General features: G+C 43.4%; 1 protein-coding gene across 1 annotated transcript in view; it reads right to left on the bottom strand.

The window, feature by feature from the left end:
- Nucleotides 1-2,238: 2,238 nt before the first annotated feature.
- F9 (coagulation factor IX) overlaps nucleotides 2,239-18,957 on the bottom strand; it is a 34,776-nt gene continuing 18,057 nt past the window's right edge. Inside the window, exons 5-8 of the mRNA XM_052663766.1 lie at nucleotides 16,353-16,481; nucleotides 13,697-13,902; nucleotides 4,916-5,030; nucleotides 2,239-2,786 (exon numbers count right to left, since the gene is read on the bottom strand). Coding sequence (XP_052519726.1) covers nucleotides 2,239-2,786; nucleotides 4,916-5,030; nucleotides 13,697-13,902; nucleotides 16,353-16,481 — 998 coding nt within the window. The remainder of the gene's footprint in view (nucleotides 2,787-4,915; nucleotides 5,031-13,696; nucleotides 13,903-16,352; nucleotides 16,482-18,957) is intronic.

Raw genomic sequence — 18,957 nt, 5'->3', positions numbered from 1 at the left:
TACAAGAGTAATTCCTATTGTGGGATAAACATGGATTCAGATTTAGCTAACATTTACTGAGCAACTATTGTGTAGTAGCATAGTAGGCGACAACAAGGCAATTCACATACATTATTTTAGTTAACTCACAAACTATACAAATGTGAACTCAAATGTAATAAACACTATTGGAGGTTGGCATACAGTAATCACTCCTTGAATATTTGTTGAATAAAAGAGTGGAAGAACGTGAACTCACTGACTATCACAAGGTCAAAAAGGGCCCTTGGAGAGCATCCTGTCAAACTCTATCATTACACAATGCAGAAGTCAAGGCACAAAATGTAGAGTGACTAGGACTTCCCTGGTGGTCTAGTGGCTAAGACTCTGTGCTCCCAATGCAGGAGACCCGGGTTTGATCCGTGGTCAGGGAGTAAGACTTCACATGCTGCAACTAAGACCTGGCACAGCCAAGTAAATTAAAATCTCTTTTTAAAATGTGGAGAGACTTATCCAAAGCCGTATTCACAAATATTTAGACTCAGTTCTGTTCTATGTGGATCCAGACCACTGTCCTCACCAGGACACAGCACACAGCACACACTGTCTCCCATGAAAGCTGCATGACAACAGAGCATCAAATCTCTGCTATGTCATATGGCAGTTGGATGCATTCTTTTGAGTGTCCTGCCAAATGTAGTATTTGGGAGCCCTCTCTTTGAATGATTCAACAAAAAACACTTTTTGAGGAATTGAAAACTACATTTATTGATACTTGTATTTGAAAAACTCAAGGAAAAAAGGGATTAATGAAAGTAAGTTGAAAGTAATGAGCAGGTGTGAGGCCTGGATGGGGGTAACATGAGGGCAGGGGCAGAAGCAGCTTTGTTGGGTCAAAGTCGTCCAAAACATGGTGTTGTCAGTAGTTCCACATGTGATCACATGCAGGGTAAATTATTTACATCAACCAAATTAATGAAAAGCCAAGGTGTGAATCAGAACATCAGTTTAATTCACAAAGGGAAATAGTCTAATAGATCACAATATTGATGTGATTGATTGATATATTGGTTGGTCAATAACCCTCTAGAGAATATAATATAGAAGGCCTAATTATAATAAAAAAAAAAGTGGTCTGGTGAGCATGGAACCAGCAAAAAGGAGTTTACTGGCTCATGGGAATGATACATGTCTGTAAGCCTGGTGCAGCCCTCTCCACTGTAGCAATATCCCAGTCGAGGAGGCATGATGCTCATGTTTTCTGGTCTGAGCAATTTCTTCCTTAGCCATGAACAACACTGGAGACACACCAATGAGTTTTCTTGAATACATTATTCACTCTACTTGCAAGTTGTCAACTCACCTGGCTATATGTCAGTTTTCTTGGTTATAATGACATGCCCGTTTGCCTTCACGGAACCATGTCTAGTCAAACCTCCATAACAACACAATTACAAGTCCATAGGAAACTACTCTTATGGGTCATTCCTTTCATTATGTATTATTTTAATAATGTGACTGAGAGGAACTTTTCCTCCAAGATCAGGCACCTTACTTTATCTCTGTGTGATGAAAAGGTGGCCCAAGACCAAACTGAGAGCAAGTCTGGGTTTGATAGGTGCACAGCAGTAGCAGTAAAACAGTACAATGCTTCCTTTCCCTCCTTTAATGCCTATGTAGGGAAAAGGGGAGAGAAAGAGAAAAGGTGATTTGGGCATTAGGAGGTGGAAAGGATGAAGGATGCAGAAATAAGGATATTGAAAAAGTAGTGTTTCCCATGACTTTTAATCTCTCAGCTGCTCCTATGTTCTTCCTGGATGAATGTGGGGCCGGCCTTATGATGGACTAGACCAAATATCCTGGATACAGATCCAATAAATTTTAACTTGGTGCGGGGATGTAAGAAAGATCTGGCATGTGGAATGCTGCTAAGGACAGAGAAGCAGTGAGTTGCTCCAGTGGAGAACTACAACGCCTGATGGGCAGGATGAAGAACTTAACTTCACAATTTGGTCAAGGGCTGGACCTGAAGGCATGACCACAATTTCCCACCACAGTATGTTTCTCTAGTGATTACATTTTCTTATCTACTTATTCTAGTAAAATATGAAGTCTAGCTAGACTCTCCCCAAAAAGAGAAAAAGAAATATTCATAGAAGGTATACACTCAAATCTAAAGAGACGGGAAAGTGATTAGTTAGTAAAGGGCCTTGTCCATGTTCAATTCCAAATATGTCAGCCTTGGAAATGCATTTTTCTTTATGTGAGCTTTGTTTTTTCCTTAATCCAGTTGACATACCGGGACACCTTGGTATATATGCCATATTTTCCTTTCATTGCACACTCTTCACCCCAGCTAATAATTCCAGTTAAGAAACTGGTACCTTCCACTTCAGTAACATGGGGTCCCCCACTGTCTCCTTGGCATGAATCTTTACCTCCCTCATGGTAGCCGGCACAGAACATGTGATTGTAGATGGTGAACTTTGTGGATCGAAGACACGTGGCTCGGTCAACAAGTGGAACTTTCAGGTACTGAAGAATTGAGGCTGACCTCCCTCTGTTGAAGACTTTGCCCCAGCCACTCACATAACCGTAACCAAATTTGAGGAAGATGTTCGTGTATTCCCTGTCAGCAATGCAAATAGGGGTTACATAGCTATTTAGCTCTAAGGGTTCATCCAGCTCCAGGAGGGCAATGTCGTGGCTGTACTTATTAATAGATGCATTGTAGCCGTGGTAAGGAATAGCACGGATCACATTTCGCTTTTGCTCTGTAGGTTCTGGCTTCTCGGTGTTATGCTCACCTATAGAAAAGAAATGTCTTTTTGAGCCACAGTCTCTCCCACAAAGAAACACGTTTTCCAAGTGTCCATCTAGCATCACTTCTTTGTAGTGGTTTTAGTCGCTCAGTTGTGTCTGACTCTTGTGACCCCATGGGCTAGAGACCACCAGGCTCCTCTGTACATGGGACTTCCCAGGCAAGAATACTGTAATGGGTTGTCATTTCCTTCTCCAGGGGATCTTCCTGACCCAGGGATAGAACCCCAGTCTCCTGCACTACAGGCGATCTCCTGCATTGCAGGTGGATTCTTTACTGACTGAGCCACCAGGGAAGCCCCTATCCTTAGCTGGCAGCTTATATTCACCCACTGAAAATAAATTTCTCTTCAGTCACATATCACCTTTCACATAAAGAAGCAGATTCTCCAAGTGTCCACTTGGCACCATTGAATTACCTGCCAATCAAGTGTCAAATATTTTATTTTTGTATTGTTATGATTTTGGTAAAACTTAGTTGAGGGCCAATGCATACTTTTCAGAGCAAAAAGTCATTCAGGACCATCAGATAGATGGATTTGTTCACCCATGCTGTTTACGAGTCTCATCCTGTTCACAGGTGATAATGAACTGACTTGTTATGAATTATCCTCAGTTCAGTTCAGTCACTCAGTCATGTCCGACTGTTTGTGACCCCATGGACTGCAGCACATCAGGCTTTCCTGTCTATCACCAACTCCTGGAGCTTGCTCAAACTCATTCCCAATTTCAAGGATTTTGACCACTTTTTTGAGTACAGATAATACATTCATTTGGTCATTCATTCAAATGTCAATTGGGGGCAGGTTACAGCTTGTGCCAGGGGTAAGGATACAAGCATCAGTGATATGACATGGCTTTTGCAAAGGCTCAGTCTGGTGGGGAAATAGACACATCAATAGATAAGTATATTTGCACTGAGATGAGTGCTAGTTAAGGTCTGCCAAAAGAATGATGTAGAGGGATTTCCCTGGTGGTCCAGTGGTCAAGAGTCCACCTTCCAACACAGGGGGCTCAAGTTTGATGCCTGGTCGGGGAACTATCTAGGCTGGTCATAACTTTCCTTCCAAGGAGTAAGCGTCTTTTAATTTCATGGCTGCAATCACCATCTGCAGTGATTTTGGAGCCCCCCAAAATAAAGTCTGACACTGTTTCCTCATCTATTTCCCATGAAGTGATGGGACCAGATGCCATGATCTTAGTTTTCTGAATGTTGAGCTTTAAGCCAACTTTTTCACTCTCCTCTTTCACTTTCATCAGAGGCTTTTTAGTTCCTCTTCACTTTCTGCCATAAGAGTGGTGTCATCTGCATATGTGGTGTTGGAGAAGACTCTTGAGAGTCCCTTGGACTGCAAGGAGATCCAACCAGTCCATCCTAAAGGAGATCAGTCCTGGGTGTTCACTGGAAGGACTGGTGCTGATGCTGAAACTCCAGTACTTTGGCCACCTCAGGCGAAGAGTTGACTCATTGGAAAAGACCCTGATGCTGGGAGGGATTGGAGGCGGGAGCAGAAGGGGATGACAGAGGATGAGATGGCTGGATGGCATCACCGCCTCGATGGACATGAGTTTGAGTGAACGCCGGGAGTTGGTGATGGATAGGGAGGCCTGGTGTACTGTGATTCATGGGGTCGCAAAGAGTCGGACATGACTGAGTGACTGAAATGAACTGAACTGAACTGAACTAGGGAACTAAGATCCCACATGCTGTGTGGTGTGGCCAAAAAACAATAATAAAAAATAAGGATGGAATAAGTTGGATTTGGAAAAGATGGCCTCTCTACCACTAGTTCCACTTATTTAGCAATGATCTTAATAGACTCTAGTAAAATATGATATGGGCTTCCCTGGTGGCTTAGTCGGTAAAGAATCTGCCTGCAATGCCGGAGATGGGGGTTCAATCCCTGGGTCAGGAAGATCCCCTAGAGAAGGAAATGGCAACCCACTCTAGTATTCTTGCCTGGGAAATTCCGTGGACAGAGGAGCCTGGCAGGCTACAGTCCATGGGTCGCAAGAGTTGGACATGACTTAACGACTAAACCAATACCCAAATGATATAGCAGTCATATAGAAGATCTAGGCTGTTGCAAACAATTACCATCCCTTGTTTATTTACCTGCAACAACAGTAATTTTAACACCAGGCTTGATGCAGTGGGCTGCAGTTACAACCCATTTTTCATTAACGATGGAACCTCCACAGAAAGCAGCAATTTCACCATGCAAAAGGACCTGTGGAAACAGAATGATGAATCCTGCTACATACTATATTTGATCTACAATAACAACAACAACAAAAACACATGTGCTGTTTAGAGGAGTGAGCAAAAAGTTGGCTTCTAGGTGCTGGCTGAAGTGGAGTGGTTCTGGCAAGTGTCAGCTTTGAAGACGTCTTAGTATTCCTGGAGCACAATCAAAAAAGCCATTTCTGAAACTGTCTTGAAGAGAATGAGCAGTGATAGCCAGGGGGAGTGCTAGATGAGGCAACTAGGAGGAAATAGCTTCTTTGTATGATGTGGGGTCCTTGGATTTCTTTTCCAGGCAAGTCAGGTTCTCTGATAGCATAAATTGCTTCTTGGGGATATGGCTGGTATATTCAGAAATGCACTGACTTGACTCCTGGAGATCAAGTGATTACTGAGTCTTCTGTCCATGCACGAGGAAATCTGCTTGCCATAGAGCATTTGAAAGAAAAACTACTGACTTTTCCAGGAGATCTTTTCAAGCCCTTTCTCAACAAGAATGACATGAAAGGAGACTTAATGGCTGTGCTATGCCCATTCATGCAGGGAGCAACAGCCAAACTTGTGCACTCCTTCCGGTCTCCCCCCTACCGTCTCCACCTCCCCTCACTGGATCTGTAAGCTGCCCTGTCCTAAAAGATCTACTAAGCTATGTTTGATTTGGGGACAGAGATGTTTAAGCACTATCTTGAGCCTGGCTGTGATTAGATAAGAGGCAAATCCATTCTTTCATCTATACATTCATCATATAACCAGAGTGGACTATGGATATTTTTACCACCTCAATGTCTAGATCAACTTGGAGAATTTTCACTTCCTGTGTATGCAAGGGCCTTGGTCCACCTCTTCAGGAAGAAAGCTGGGAAGTGTGAACACTAGAGGGCACACTCAACATTTGGTAAACCCTTTGTGGGCACTGCTGCCCTTTTACTGAAGCACATACAGCCTCAGGCATAAGCCCATTCATAATAAACTAGAAAAAGGGGGTGGTCACTCCTTTCTGGTGTGAGTCTGAGAAGGTCCTTGGGGGCATATTCTAGTGAAGATTCTTTTTGTCCTGAATTCTATTTACTGAACCCTGGCTAATCCTAGACACTAAAGCACTAGCCTCCCACATGGAGACCTATGGGGCTGACTCACTGCAAGCCTCTGACCCTCTTTTCTAAACACAGGTTTCCCTCTCATTCTAGCTGTCGTTTTCATGTTGAAAAAAAAAAAAGGAAAACTCACACAACATAATAAACACCAGTTCACCCACCGTCCAGACTCAACAATGATCTTAATTTTTTTTTGAATCTGTATTGCTCACTATGGACAAATCATTGTGCTAAGTGTTTCATGTACATTTAATACTCACAACACTTTGTGGAGTGGCACATCCATACAGACGAGCAAACAGAGGTTTAGATATGCAGTTAGTTAAGATTAGTTAGTGGTGAGGCTTCTAAGCACCCAGTATTTCTCCTAGTGTGCTTGGTGGACCAATTGCATCTGGGGGATTTATAAAATGCAGCTTTGGGAGCCCACTAAGATTTCATCAGAATATTTGCTGCGTGGGATGGGAGAAAATGCAGATCTCCAGAATATCCTTATGCATAATTAAATTCGAGAAATTCTGTTTCAGAATTTCCATGGCTTGGTGACCTTTATGTTTTAAAAGTGATTGCTCCAGGAGGAGCTGGCTACATAATTTGCAGGGCTTGTTGCAAAATGAAAATGCAGGTCCCCTTGTTCAAGTTAGGAAAAATTGTCATGGAAGATACTAAAATAAAACAGTTTTGCTTTTTTTCTGTGGTCTCTCACAACCTATCATGGTGTTGTGAATTTACTGTTTAAAGATGGGCTCCCTCATGTGTGGGGCATAGCCACTGGGTGAGCGCAGGCACTCACAGGTGCCCAGGGGCACAGAACAGGGACTCACAAATGCAGCTCTCAGTTGCCAGGTCCCCTCTCCCACCAGCCCTGTGCTGGTGCCCTCGTGCCATCTTCCCTTCCCACTGGTCCACTGAAGCAATCAATAGCCAATGGTGACTCCCAGGGGATTTCACCTTGCATGTCAGGATATGTTCAGTTCCTGGAATGAAGGGAGGCAAGAGGTTTGCCCCCATTACTCCCCCTCCAAATGTGCTAGGACGCAATTCTGACCATGTGAGATGCCATGTGGCCATGCCCCTTCCTCAAATGGCATAGAGTCTGGGCACCCAGCTTCAAGTCTCTGCGTGCCTATGCTGGAGGAGGATGACAACAGTAGCTGTTGGCAGTGAGGAGGGGGCATATGCCAGTGTGCCAAGGGTTGGTGGTGGCAGTGGTCATTGGGCGGCTGGGGAAAGGGGAGAGAGAGCTAGCCAAGGCACCAGGGGACAGGGGAGAGGGAGATCAAGAATCCACCCCTGCATGGTACTGAGAGGTGAACCTGCAGTGACTTGAGGTTCCAGGTTACCAGCGCTCACATGCTCCATTGTCTCATTGAACATGAGTTATAAAACACAAATGCAAAAAGAATACATTTGAATCCATTCTAATGAGGTGGATGAAACTGGAGTCGATTATACAGAGTGAAGTAAGCCAGAAAGAAAAACACCAATACAGTATATTAACACATATATATGGAATTTAGAAAGATGGTAATGATAACCCTGTATGTGAGACAGTAAAAGAGACACAGATGTATAGAACAGACTTTTGGGCTCTGTGGGAGAGAGAGAGGGTGGGATGATTTGGGAGAATGGCATTGAAACGTATACTATCATGTAAGAAACAAATCGCCAGTCTAGGTTCGATACAGGATACAGGATGCTTGAGGCTGGTGCACTGGGATGACCCAGAGAGATGATATGGGGAGAGAGGTGGGAGGGGGGTTCAGGATTGGGAACTCATGTACCCCCGTGGCAGATTCATGTCAATGTATGGCAAAACCAATACAGTATTGTAAAGTAAAATAAAAATTAAAAAAAAAAAACACAAATGCAAAGCGTTGAACTACAAATGTGGGACCATTTGGAAGACAGGGCCCTGCAATTGCACTGGTCGCCAGTTCTTGAAACTGGGCCAGACCTCAGGTGAGTAACCTCACCAGGCGAATTTGCACAACACTGTTCTTTACTGGGCCTCATGACTACAACTGAATACATCTGCTCAAGTAACAGGAGTTAAACATTCATATACAATGATATAATGGTGCTTACCCTCTATATGAGAGGCAACTTGGACATCTCTCAGCTTAATGGGCTAGTTAGGCCAGAGTGAATTATAGCCACAGCCTCGGGCACAGAGACTATGTTGTAGCTAGTCTGATTCCTGCCAAAGACTTGCTGCCTGGAGCTCCTATGCTGTTCTGGTGGATGGCTGAGAAATACAGTTGTGTCCTTTCAAGCCTGAAGAGTGGTGTTTTTTTTTTGTTTTTTTGTTTTTTTTTTGCCCATTCCTGGTTAGTATTAGAAATTTTGGTAGACATCTTTGCCAAGAAAAAGCCCTAAAATATATTTGCATTGAAAAATATTTCAAGTGACTTGGTTTTGGAATGTTTACTTGACTACTTCAGGATCACAGCTATCTAAATGTTAGCTGTTTGGGGATGAACTGTCTGCATGGCCAAGGACAGGTTCTTGTATGACATCACTTTGGAGAACGATCAGAAAAATGGGAAAGCATATGTTCTGAAAAACGTGTCTGAGTGCTGATCTGTCAAACATTTTAATGTTTGTCATATCCAAACAGGAGCACATTTTCCCTTTCACACACACACAGATATACACCAAACACACCCACATACATCTGCAAAATACACATTCACGTATCTATTTTGATGTTCTTCACTGACAGTGCCAGCCTAGAGTAATAGCTGCTCCCCTGTTGTTCCTTTTTTAACCTTTTAACTCAAACTTGACCTTTCTCTGTCGTTTCAGTAAACTCTTACTCTCCCTACCTAGCCACCTCCTAACAATTTTTCTTTGCATACTTGTTCTCTTACGTATAAAGAGCCAAATCATTTCTACATGATGTATGGCTTATTAAGCCTACAGATGTGATTCACCCAGCCCTTGGCCCTAGTTCATTTTTCTGAGCACAGAGGGGAGGATCACTTTTAGCTTTTAATGGTTAACTAGACTAGTATTGACATCTGCATTGCAGGCAGATGCTTTACCATCTGAGCCACCAGGGAAACCCAGTCATTGAAATAGACTTCATCAAACCATCCTAGAGAAGAATTCTCTAAATGTTCAGTCCAAAATAGTTTTGTGGGGCCAGATGAGATTACATATGTCATGTTTTCATTTGTGCTAATTGGAACTGTATAATCTGAGCTAAGAAAAATAGAAGATTATCTTTTCAAGTGAAGATATATCTATAGTCTTAGGAAGTTCATGTAATATCTTATCTTCCTCCCAATATCCACCCCCACTCACCCATCCACCAGACGAAAGAGAAAGTTCCAGTGTATACAGATGGTAACTACTTGTTGTCTGCCATGGGGGTGTGTCCTAATCAAATGGAAAGAATTGGGTCTGTGTAGGCACAACCCACTCCAGTATTCTTGCCTGGAGAATCCCATGGACAGAGGATCCTGGCGAGTTACAGTCCACGGGGTCGTAAGAGTTGGACACAATTGAGTAACTAAACAAAAACAATATAAAGGATTAAAGAAAGCTTAACCACTTGTGAAGAAAGCTGAGCTCCGAAGAATTGATGCTTTTGAACTGTGGTGTTGGAGAAGACTCTTGAGAGTCCCTTGGACTGCAAGGAGATCCAACCAGTCCATTCTAAAGGAGATCAGTCCTGGGTGTTCTTTGGAAGGGATGATGCTAAAGCTGAAACTCCAGTACTTTGGCCACCTCATGCGAAGAGCTGACTCATTGGAAAAGACTGATGCTGGGAGGGATTGGGGGCAGGAGGAGAAGGGGACGACAGAGGATGAGATGGCTGGATGGCATCACCGACTCGATGGACAAGAGTTTGGGTGAACTCTGGGAGTTGGTGATGGACAGGGAGGCCTGGCATGCTGTGATTCATGGCGTCGCAAAGAGTCGGACACGACTGAGCGACTGAGCTGAACTGAACTGAACTAAACTAAACTGAACCACTGAGTTTCCATTGTATTCTGGCTTTCTCAGTCTCGTAGAATGATCTTCAAACGATTAAACCTACAATGAAAAGTGAAAGTGTGAGTTTCTCAGTTGTGTCTAACTCTTTGAGACCCCATGGACTGTAGCCTGCCGGGCTCCTCTGTCCATGGGATTCTCTACACAAGAATACTGGAGTGGGTAGCCATTCCCTTCTCCAGGGAATCTTCCCCACCCAGAGATCGAACACAGGTCTCCTGCATTGCAGGCACATTCTTTACCATCTAGGCCATGTAGCTCAGATTAAACATACAATACTTATGGCTAATACGGAACCTGAGGCCCATGATAAACCCAAAGAGAAAGACCAGGCACATCCCATCCAGGGCCAGACAGATCCTAAGTCAAAGCAGAAGAGGAGGGTGGAGCTCTTGCGGGCAGGTTCGCACATGCTCAGAACTGTTGGCTGGCAGGGTCAAGCGAATAGGACCAAAAGCAAGTGAGAGGTTTAGAAAGCTGAAACTCAGTGCTGCTTCCTCCAATTTCTGACTTTTAAGCTGTTGATGAAGGTAGTCTAATAATATAGGTGTTGCGATTTCCTTGTTTTCTCTAATGTTCACATATTTCATTGCTTCCCTTTGTAGCTGTATGAAATTTGAGTTCTGTTTTAGTCGCTCACCCCGCCAAGGATATACCGACTCTAGTCAACCCTCTAGCTTCCTCTCTCGGCTCCTGAGTGGCTCTGCAGACTACCTGAGTTCTCCAGGGGCCCTGAACCCAGAGCTGGGCATCTGGAAGGAAAATGCAGGTAACTGGCCTCACTCCTCCACTTATCTCTCAGGCCCTCTGTTACCATGATGCAGGATTAGAGGTCAGAGATTGGTCAAGTCTGCCTGCGCCTTTGACCTTGGGGGTCAGAGGTCGGAGCAGCCGGAAATGCAGGGGGTTCTGGGAAGGGCCTGTGGCCAACCCACTACGGCTGCAGCGGCTTTGCCTCCAGCGGGGAAGTTGAACTGAAAGCCCTAGAATAAGGTAAGCATGCACACGGCCGCTGACAGCGGCGCAAAAGGTGAGCTCGCTTCTTAGGGTCTCAGAGCGGGGCGCGGTGGCCGTGGTCCCTAGCCTGCCCCGTCTCATCTCCCACCAGGTAAGCCCGGGCCCTCAACGGTCTGGGATGGCCTTGTCCTGCTACTGCGGTTTTCAGGACAGAGCAGTGCCTCAAGTCAGCAATTCCACGAGCATCTGCTCGACCGGATCTGCTCCCCAAGCTGCCCAGCTCCCGTGACTGACCCAAGTGGCCGGAACGGCCTTTTTTCACCGGGAACAGGGTCCACCTGCCTGCCTGGAACTTTCATCCGTAAATCCTCCAAGAAAAAGTCATCATCCCCTTGCACTTGTGGCCTTCAGCTCTCGCCAGCCAACAGCTTACCGAACCCTTTTCTTGAACAGGTTAGACGTTTCCAGTTCGTTTAAATTATTCGTTACTCTATAGGAAACTGAACTCCATCTGGGCCTCTTTGCCAGATTGCTTCACCTACGTGGTCGTGTGATTCCCCATCCCCTTTTACTAACACAGCAGCATTTTGAATCTTTTCTAGGTGGTGTTGCAACTACAGCAGTTGCTCACTTTCTCTTGATGCTTGGCCTTCAGCAGGGGTGTTGCAGTCGGGTCTGCAATCAAATCAGGTATTTCTACCTTGCAGATTAACTGTGAAATGGTGGCAGTTGGCTCATCCATAAATGGGGAGAGATTCTGTTTTGTTTTGTTTTCCTGTTTTGTTGTGTCTAAAAGTGAATTTAAACTTTTTTAAAAAAAAATTTCCATTTGGCTGTGCCGGGTCTTAGTTGTAGCATACAGAATCTTCAGCTGAGTCATGTGGGATCTAGTTTCCTGACCAGGGATTGAACCTGGGCCCCCTGCATTAGGACTGTGAGTTCTTAATCACTGGACCACCAGGGATGTCCCTAAAAGTGACTTGTATATTCAGTTTATCTCCTGCTTTTGAAACCCAGTCACCTTTTGTGAGAAATTGGGTACAGTGGGTGTGGAGAGAGAGTTTCTCTGGTGAGGAAGGAATCAGTGTGAACGTGTGACAGGGTCTTTCTGGAGTATCCTAGAGAGTAGCATGGCTCTTCACATTTGGAAAAGACAAGACTGAAACCTGGTGCTTGGTACCTCTGCAGTCAGTAATCTTACTTCATAAGGATGAAATAGCGAGTAAATGTGTGTGGGGATGAGTGATCTTGAACACTGCAGATGACCCTATCTAGGCTGATAGGAAGGAGACAACAGGTACACTCACTATTAAGTGTGCAGCAAGGAAGACTTCCCTGGTGGCTCAGATGGTAAAGCATCTGTCTACAATGCGGGAGACCCGGGTTCAATCCCTGGGTTGGGAAGATCCCCTGGAGAAGGAAATGGCAACCCACTCCAGTACTATTGCCTGGAAAATCCCATGGACAGAGGAGCCTGGTAGGCTATAGTCCATGTGGTCGCAGAGAGTCAGACACAACTGAGCGACTTCACTCACTCAAGGAAGACATGAAAAGATATATAATGATGGGTCTCAAATCTAGCCCTTGGTTACCTCAAAAACAGGGACAGGTGATTCTCATGTGTGTTGTCTGCAGATCACACCTGGAGAAATGTGGGACTAGGTACCATGAGTCCACTATTTGGTGTTTTGGATCCTAGCTGCTGGGCTTCCCTGGTGGCTCAGATGGTAAAGAATCTGCTTGAAATGCAGGAGACCTGGGTTTGATCCCTGGGTCAGGAAGATCCCCTGGAGAAGGGAATGGGTACCCACTCCAGTATTCTTGCCTGGGAAATCCCATGGACAGAGGAGCCTGGTGGGCTGATGTCCATGGGGCTGCAAAGAGTCGGACATGACTGAGCCACTAACACACACACACCCTAGCTGCTATAACAAGTTTGTTTCCTTTGGACCAGTGAGTTTCCAATTGTACAGTGTGTCAGAATAACCTGAAGGGCTTGCTTGTGCTCAGATTGCTGGGCTCTACCCCTAGAGTTGCTGACTCCTGTAGGTCTGGGGCACAGCATGAAAATGTACAGTCCCAACAAGTTCCCAGGTGAATCTGATGCTATCACACCTTGAGAACTACAGCCTTGGACCAAGCCCCTACCTCCTATGCCCTGCCTAGGTCCAGTACCCCAGTTCTTGCCTTAATCCTTCCTGAGTTCTTTTAAAAATGCCTTCGAAATACTCCAGTTTCTCTGGACCTAGAGACTTTCTGACTCTGTCCAGTTCTCCCAGGGGCTGAAGGTGAAGTAGTACCCAGAGCCCCAGTACTGGTGACCTCGCTTCCAGATATCCTTGTTGCTTGTTGGAAATCCTGTTATGCCATGTCCTTGATGCCAAACTCTCCTTGGCCTTGTGTGGTAGCTGTCTCTGGATTTCTCTCTCAGCAGCTCCTCACCTATGGGGATTTCCTCATCCTACTTTATGCTGAAACGTGCCTGCCTAAACATTTCCCTCATCCCAATAGGTCTGACTGATGTCTAGTCTCAGCCTCCCACCTGGCCTGTCCCTTTTCCACTGGGTTCCAGTTTTGACACACCATCAACACCGAGTACCTGCCAAGGGAATTGACCTCTTGCAGCATCTTCGCCACCAACCACACGATTGAAGTCATCGAATGATTGATTGCTTTGAGTGACGTTATCCCAAATTATTTCAGCTTCAGAAGAATTTTCATAGTTCATATTGGAAAAAATAGTCTCAGCACGGGTGAGCTTCTTAGAAGTATGTAAGGCAGAGACTCGTCCACAGGGAAATGGCACTAGACAAATGGAAAAAAAATTAGTATTCTGGTATTTCTCATTGTCTATTAGACAAAAGTCCAGAGTGAGGCCCATCCTGTCATGTCTGAGAAGCAAGCCCATCGATATTAAAAAAAAATTGAATCAATGAATATAGTCTCAAACTAAGAGGTTAATTGCATTATTTCCATGGAAAGTTTTCAAACGCTTCATGAAAAGGACATTTGGCTTAGGAATCTGTCATCTTTACAGAAACAGAAGAGGTGTTCCCAAATCAAATTTCCTAAGACTTTATCTTCCCTGGTGGCTCAGACAGTAAAGTGTCTGCCTACAATGCGGGAGACCTGGGTTGAATCCCTGGGTTGGGAAGATGTCCTGGAGAAGGAAATGGCAACCCACCCCAGTATTCTTGCCTGGAAAATCCCATGGATGGAGGAGCCTGGTAGGCTACAGTCCATGGGGTCACAGAGAATCAGACATGACTGACTTCACTTTCACTTATATGAAGTCCCATGACTTCCTGTTTCTTTACGAAAAAGTGTTATTTCCAGGTACTGTCCTTGAATGGAAGTCTGGGGATTGGTGCCATACAACCTTGATTTTAGAATTAGGTAAATGGGATGTCTGCTCCTTATTGTTAACGAGATTTCATTTTTTCTTTTTTGAGGCCACACTGCATGGCTTTTGGGATTTTAGTTTCCTAACCAGGGATCAAATCCAGGCCTCTGGCAGTGAGAATGCAGAGTCCTGAGCACTGGACTGCCAGGGAATTTCCAGGACTTCTTTTGTAGACCAAAATGCCTTCAAGATTCCAAGGTGGAATTTAGGTATCCATTGGGGAGAGATCATTGTGATTTAATTACCTGGCTGTTGAGTATTAACTAAATAAATTATTAATATGATTATAACCACCACATCTGCCTGGGCACTGCTACCTTTTACCTTGGGTTGGAAATAACCTAAAGAAAAGAAGTCATCTACTGATACACTAGGGACAGCAGAATGGAAATTTGTAGTCAAGCAAAGTCACTTCACATTGCATTTCTCACTTTCCTTCTATCCACATTCCTTATAACAGACATTTCTATAGCAACCAGCTGTGGCAAAGTATCATGAAGACAGCATGTGGTTGGGAAAACAGGAAATTAGTTCAAAATACTTATGTATAAATATAAATCATCAACATTGGCTCAAGAAAAGGGACCATTACTATTGAAAGGCGGAAAAGTTTATTTTAGGTTTAGCTTATTTATTCTGCTAAAACTAAGACTATATTCAGAATAACACTTAATAGTTGGAGGTGGTTCTCTGTTTTTTCTCTTTCTTACAACAGAAAAGGACTTATAATGATTTAGCTACTATGCTGTCTGTCTACACTGGAAGTTAGGTGTCAAAGGTAAAAACAGGTACACACATACTTCTCCCTAGGTAGGCTAGTTTGAAGCTATGTATGTCAAGAACCAGGTAGAAGGATGGGAGGCAGGCAGGTCCTTGAAGCATTAGACTCTTCATTTTAGTGCAGTCTATATACTCTTGTCTTCTGGTTCTTTCTTTAATTTCCTCTGCCAGGTTCATTGCTAAGATAGGTATTGAACCCAGTTACAGAGAAATGGAGAAGCCTGGTAGGCTACAGTCCACGGGGTTGCAAAGAGTTGGACACGACTGAGCTACTTCACTTTCACTTTCACTTTGCTAGCAGGCTTTGGAAATGCAAAAGAAATTATATACAGTTTGCTTCAAAAAGGCCCCTCATTTATCAAATATAATTGATCCTGTGGAGCCTACATTAAAAAAAAAAAATCCCAAGTTTCTGCTGCCTTCATTTCCAGAGAAGAGCAGTGTGAAAAGTGGAGATGATCTCCACACACCAGTCAGCTGTCAATATGGTGGTATGGTTGACATAACTGGGAAGCATTGCTTTGTCCACTGCTGTATAGATTGACTGTGCCGATCAGCCTGACACAATTCATAACAGATAGTTGTCAGAACTATTCTGATGCCAGGCGTGTAAACTGAGGCTGAGAATGAAGGATAGAAAATAACTTTCTCCGTGTAAACCAGCCACGCTCGGACAGATCATGCTTAAAATTCACCAGCCTTGTACTAGAAGCCTATCAGTCAACCATGTATGTATCTTTTATTTTTTTATTACAGGATTACTACATTAATTTGACTTCATGAATTATAGATATACATACAGAAATCACACAAATCAATTGCTTCATGATATAAAGGTCAAAGGAGAAAATTGGGTACAGAAAAGAAGACGGAAGACAATTACAGAATTTCTATTCAAAATGATGGTGCAATTTGAAAAATTAATTTCCCCATGCTACTAGTCTTTTCTGTGATTTCAAAAAGAAGTAAAAACAAGGAATGAAATTATGTAGGGTGCTAAAAGTTCAAATATGGATTTGGAAAACATATCTGCCGAGCTAAAAAAAAAAAAAGAAACAACTTAGATTTTGACCTGCTGGTTCGCAGGACTTTTGGTCTTGTGCAAGTCGGTATCCAGCAGTACAGGAACAAACCACCTTGTTATCTGCGTCCCTTTTACAAAACTGCTTGCATCTGCCATTCTTAATGCTGCATGTTGCATCTGAAAGAAAGCAAAATCCACAGCAATAACATCAAGTAACATACAATTCTAAAAAGTACATGAAACCACTAACTCTGGCAAAGGTCAAATATAAGCTGGGAGCATTCGTGGAGAGAAGTTTGTGAGCCTTGAGCTAAGAGTAGGGGGGAAAAAAGATAAAATTCTTAGTATGGCATAAAAATGGTGGCAGCAATATATGTGATTTGGTATAAAACTGAAGGTGTAGATATGCTATTTTCACAAAATCATAGACTGCAGTGAAAAAAAGCTGCTTATTAAAGTATAACAGATTCCAGAAAGTACCCAGAACTTTGGTATGAGTTTTCACAAGGTGACTTCACTTGTTTAAACAGTAAACAGATCAGTACAGAGGACATTATCGACAGCCCAGAAGCTCTCCTAATTCCCCCTTCTGGTCACTACTTCTTCCTTCCCAAAGTTACCATACCCTGACTTCTAACAAGGAATTAGTTTCACCTGTTCATGAACTTTATCGAAGGAGAAGCTCCCATTATGTACTCTTCTGTGTTTCTCAGTTAACATTTTGTCTGTGAGCTTCATCCATGTTGTTTTTTATAGCCATAGTTCATCTACATGTTGTGTAATACATTCCATTGTATGAATATTACTACCTCTGTTCACCATTTTACTGTGGATGAATATTTGAGTTGAGTTTCGAGTTTTTGGCTCTTACATTTAATGCTGTAATGAACATTCTTGTACATATCTTTCGGTAACATATGTGTGCAGATTTACTGGATCTGTACTCATGAGTGCAATGATTGGACCATATGTTCAGGGTTAGTAGATATTGCCAAATAGTTTTCTAAGATAATTATACAAATTTAGATTCTCACCATCAGCATATGAGAGTTCTAGTTGCTGGATATATGCATTGTTGATACCTTCTCCCACTCTGTGACTTACCTTTTCACCCTCAATAGTATATTTTGCTGAATACAAGTGCCTACTGTTAATATAGGAGAAGGAAATGGCAACTCACTCCAGTATTCGTGCCTGGAGAATCCTCTGGATAGAGGAGCCTGATGGGCTGCTGTCCATAGGGTTGCACGAGTCAGACATGACTGAAGCGACTTAGCATGCATGCATGCATTGGAGAAGGAAATGGCAACCCATTCCAGTATTCTTGCCTGGAGAATCCCAGGGACAAAGGAGCCTGGTAGGCTGCTATCTATGAGGTCGCACAGGGTCAGACACAACTGAAGTGACTTAGCATGCATGCATGCACCATTAATATAATCCAGTTTTTCAAAGCAAACTTGAAGCTGGCCCTGGTGGGTATGCATCAACACAGGAGAATGAAATAAGGTCCTTTAAGAGAAGCAAAAAGCAAAGGAGAAAAGGAAAGATATAAGCATCTGAATGCAGAGTTCCAAAGAATAGCAAGAAGAGATAAGAAAGCCTTCCTCAGCGATCAATGCGAAGAAATAGAGGAAAACAACAGAATGGGGAAGACTGGAGATCTCTTCAAGAAAATTAGAGATACTGAGGGAACATTTCATGCAAAGATGGGCTCGATAAAGGACAGAAATGGTATGGACTAACAGAAGCAGAAGATATTAAGAAAAGGTGGCAAGAATACACAGAAAAACTGTACAAAAAAGATCTTCACGACCTGGATAATCACAATGGTGTGATCACTCACCTAGAGCCAGACATCCTGGAATGTGAAGTCAAGTGGGCCTTAGAAAGCATCACTATGAACAAAGCTAGTGGAGGTGATGGAATTCCAGTTGAGGTATTTCAAATCCTGAAAGATGATGCTGTGAAAGTGCTGCATTCAATATGCCAGTAAATTTGGAAAACTCAGCAGTGGCCACAGGACTGGAAAAGGTCAGTTTTTATTCCAATCCCAAAGAAAGGCAATGCCAAAGAATGCTCAAACTACTGCACAATTGCACTCATCTCACACGCTAGTAAAGTAATGCTCAAAATTCTCCAAGCCAGGCTTCAACAATACATGAACCATGAACTTCCAGATGGTCAAGCTGGTTTTAGAAAAGGCAGAGGAACCAGAGATCAAATTGCCAACATCTGCTGGATCATGGAAAAAGCAAGAGAGTTCCAGAAAAACATCTATTTCTGCTTTATTGACTATGCCAAAGCCTTTGACTGTATGGATCACAATAAACTTTGGAAAATTCTGAAAGAGATGAAAATACCAGACCACCTGACCTGCCTCTTGAGAAACCTGTATGCAGGTCAGCAAGCAACAGTTAGAACTGGACATGGAACAACAGACTGGTTCCAAATAGGAAAAGGAGTACATCAAGGCTGTATATGTCACCCTGCTTATTGATCTTATATGCAGAGTACATCATGAGAAACACTGGGCTGGAAGAAACACAAGCTGGAATCAAGATTGCCGGGAGAAATATCAATAATCTCAGATATGCAGATGACACCACCCTTCTGGCAGAAAGTGAAGAGGAGCTAAAAAGCCTCTGATGAAAGT

Source organism: Budorcas taxicolor, chromosome X (genome assembly GCF_023091745.1).
Source record: "Budorcas taxicolor isolate Tak-1 chromosome X, Takin1.1, whole genome shotgun sequence".
NCBI lineage: Eukaryota > Metazoa > Chordata > Mammalia > Artiodactyla > Bovidae > Budorcas > Budorcas taxicolor.
This window is presented reverse-complemented; position numbering and strand designations above follow the sequence as displayed.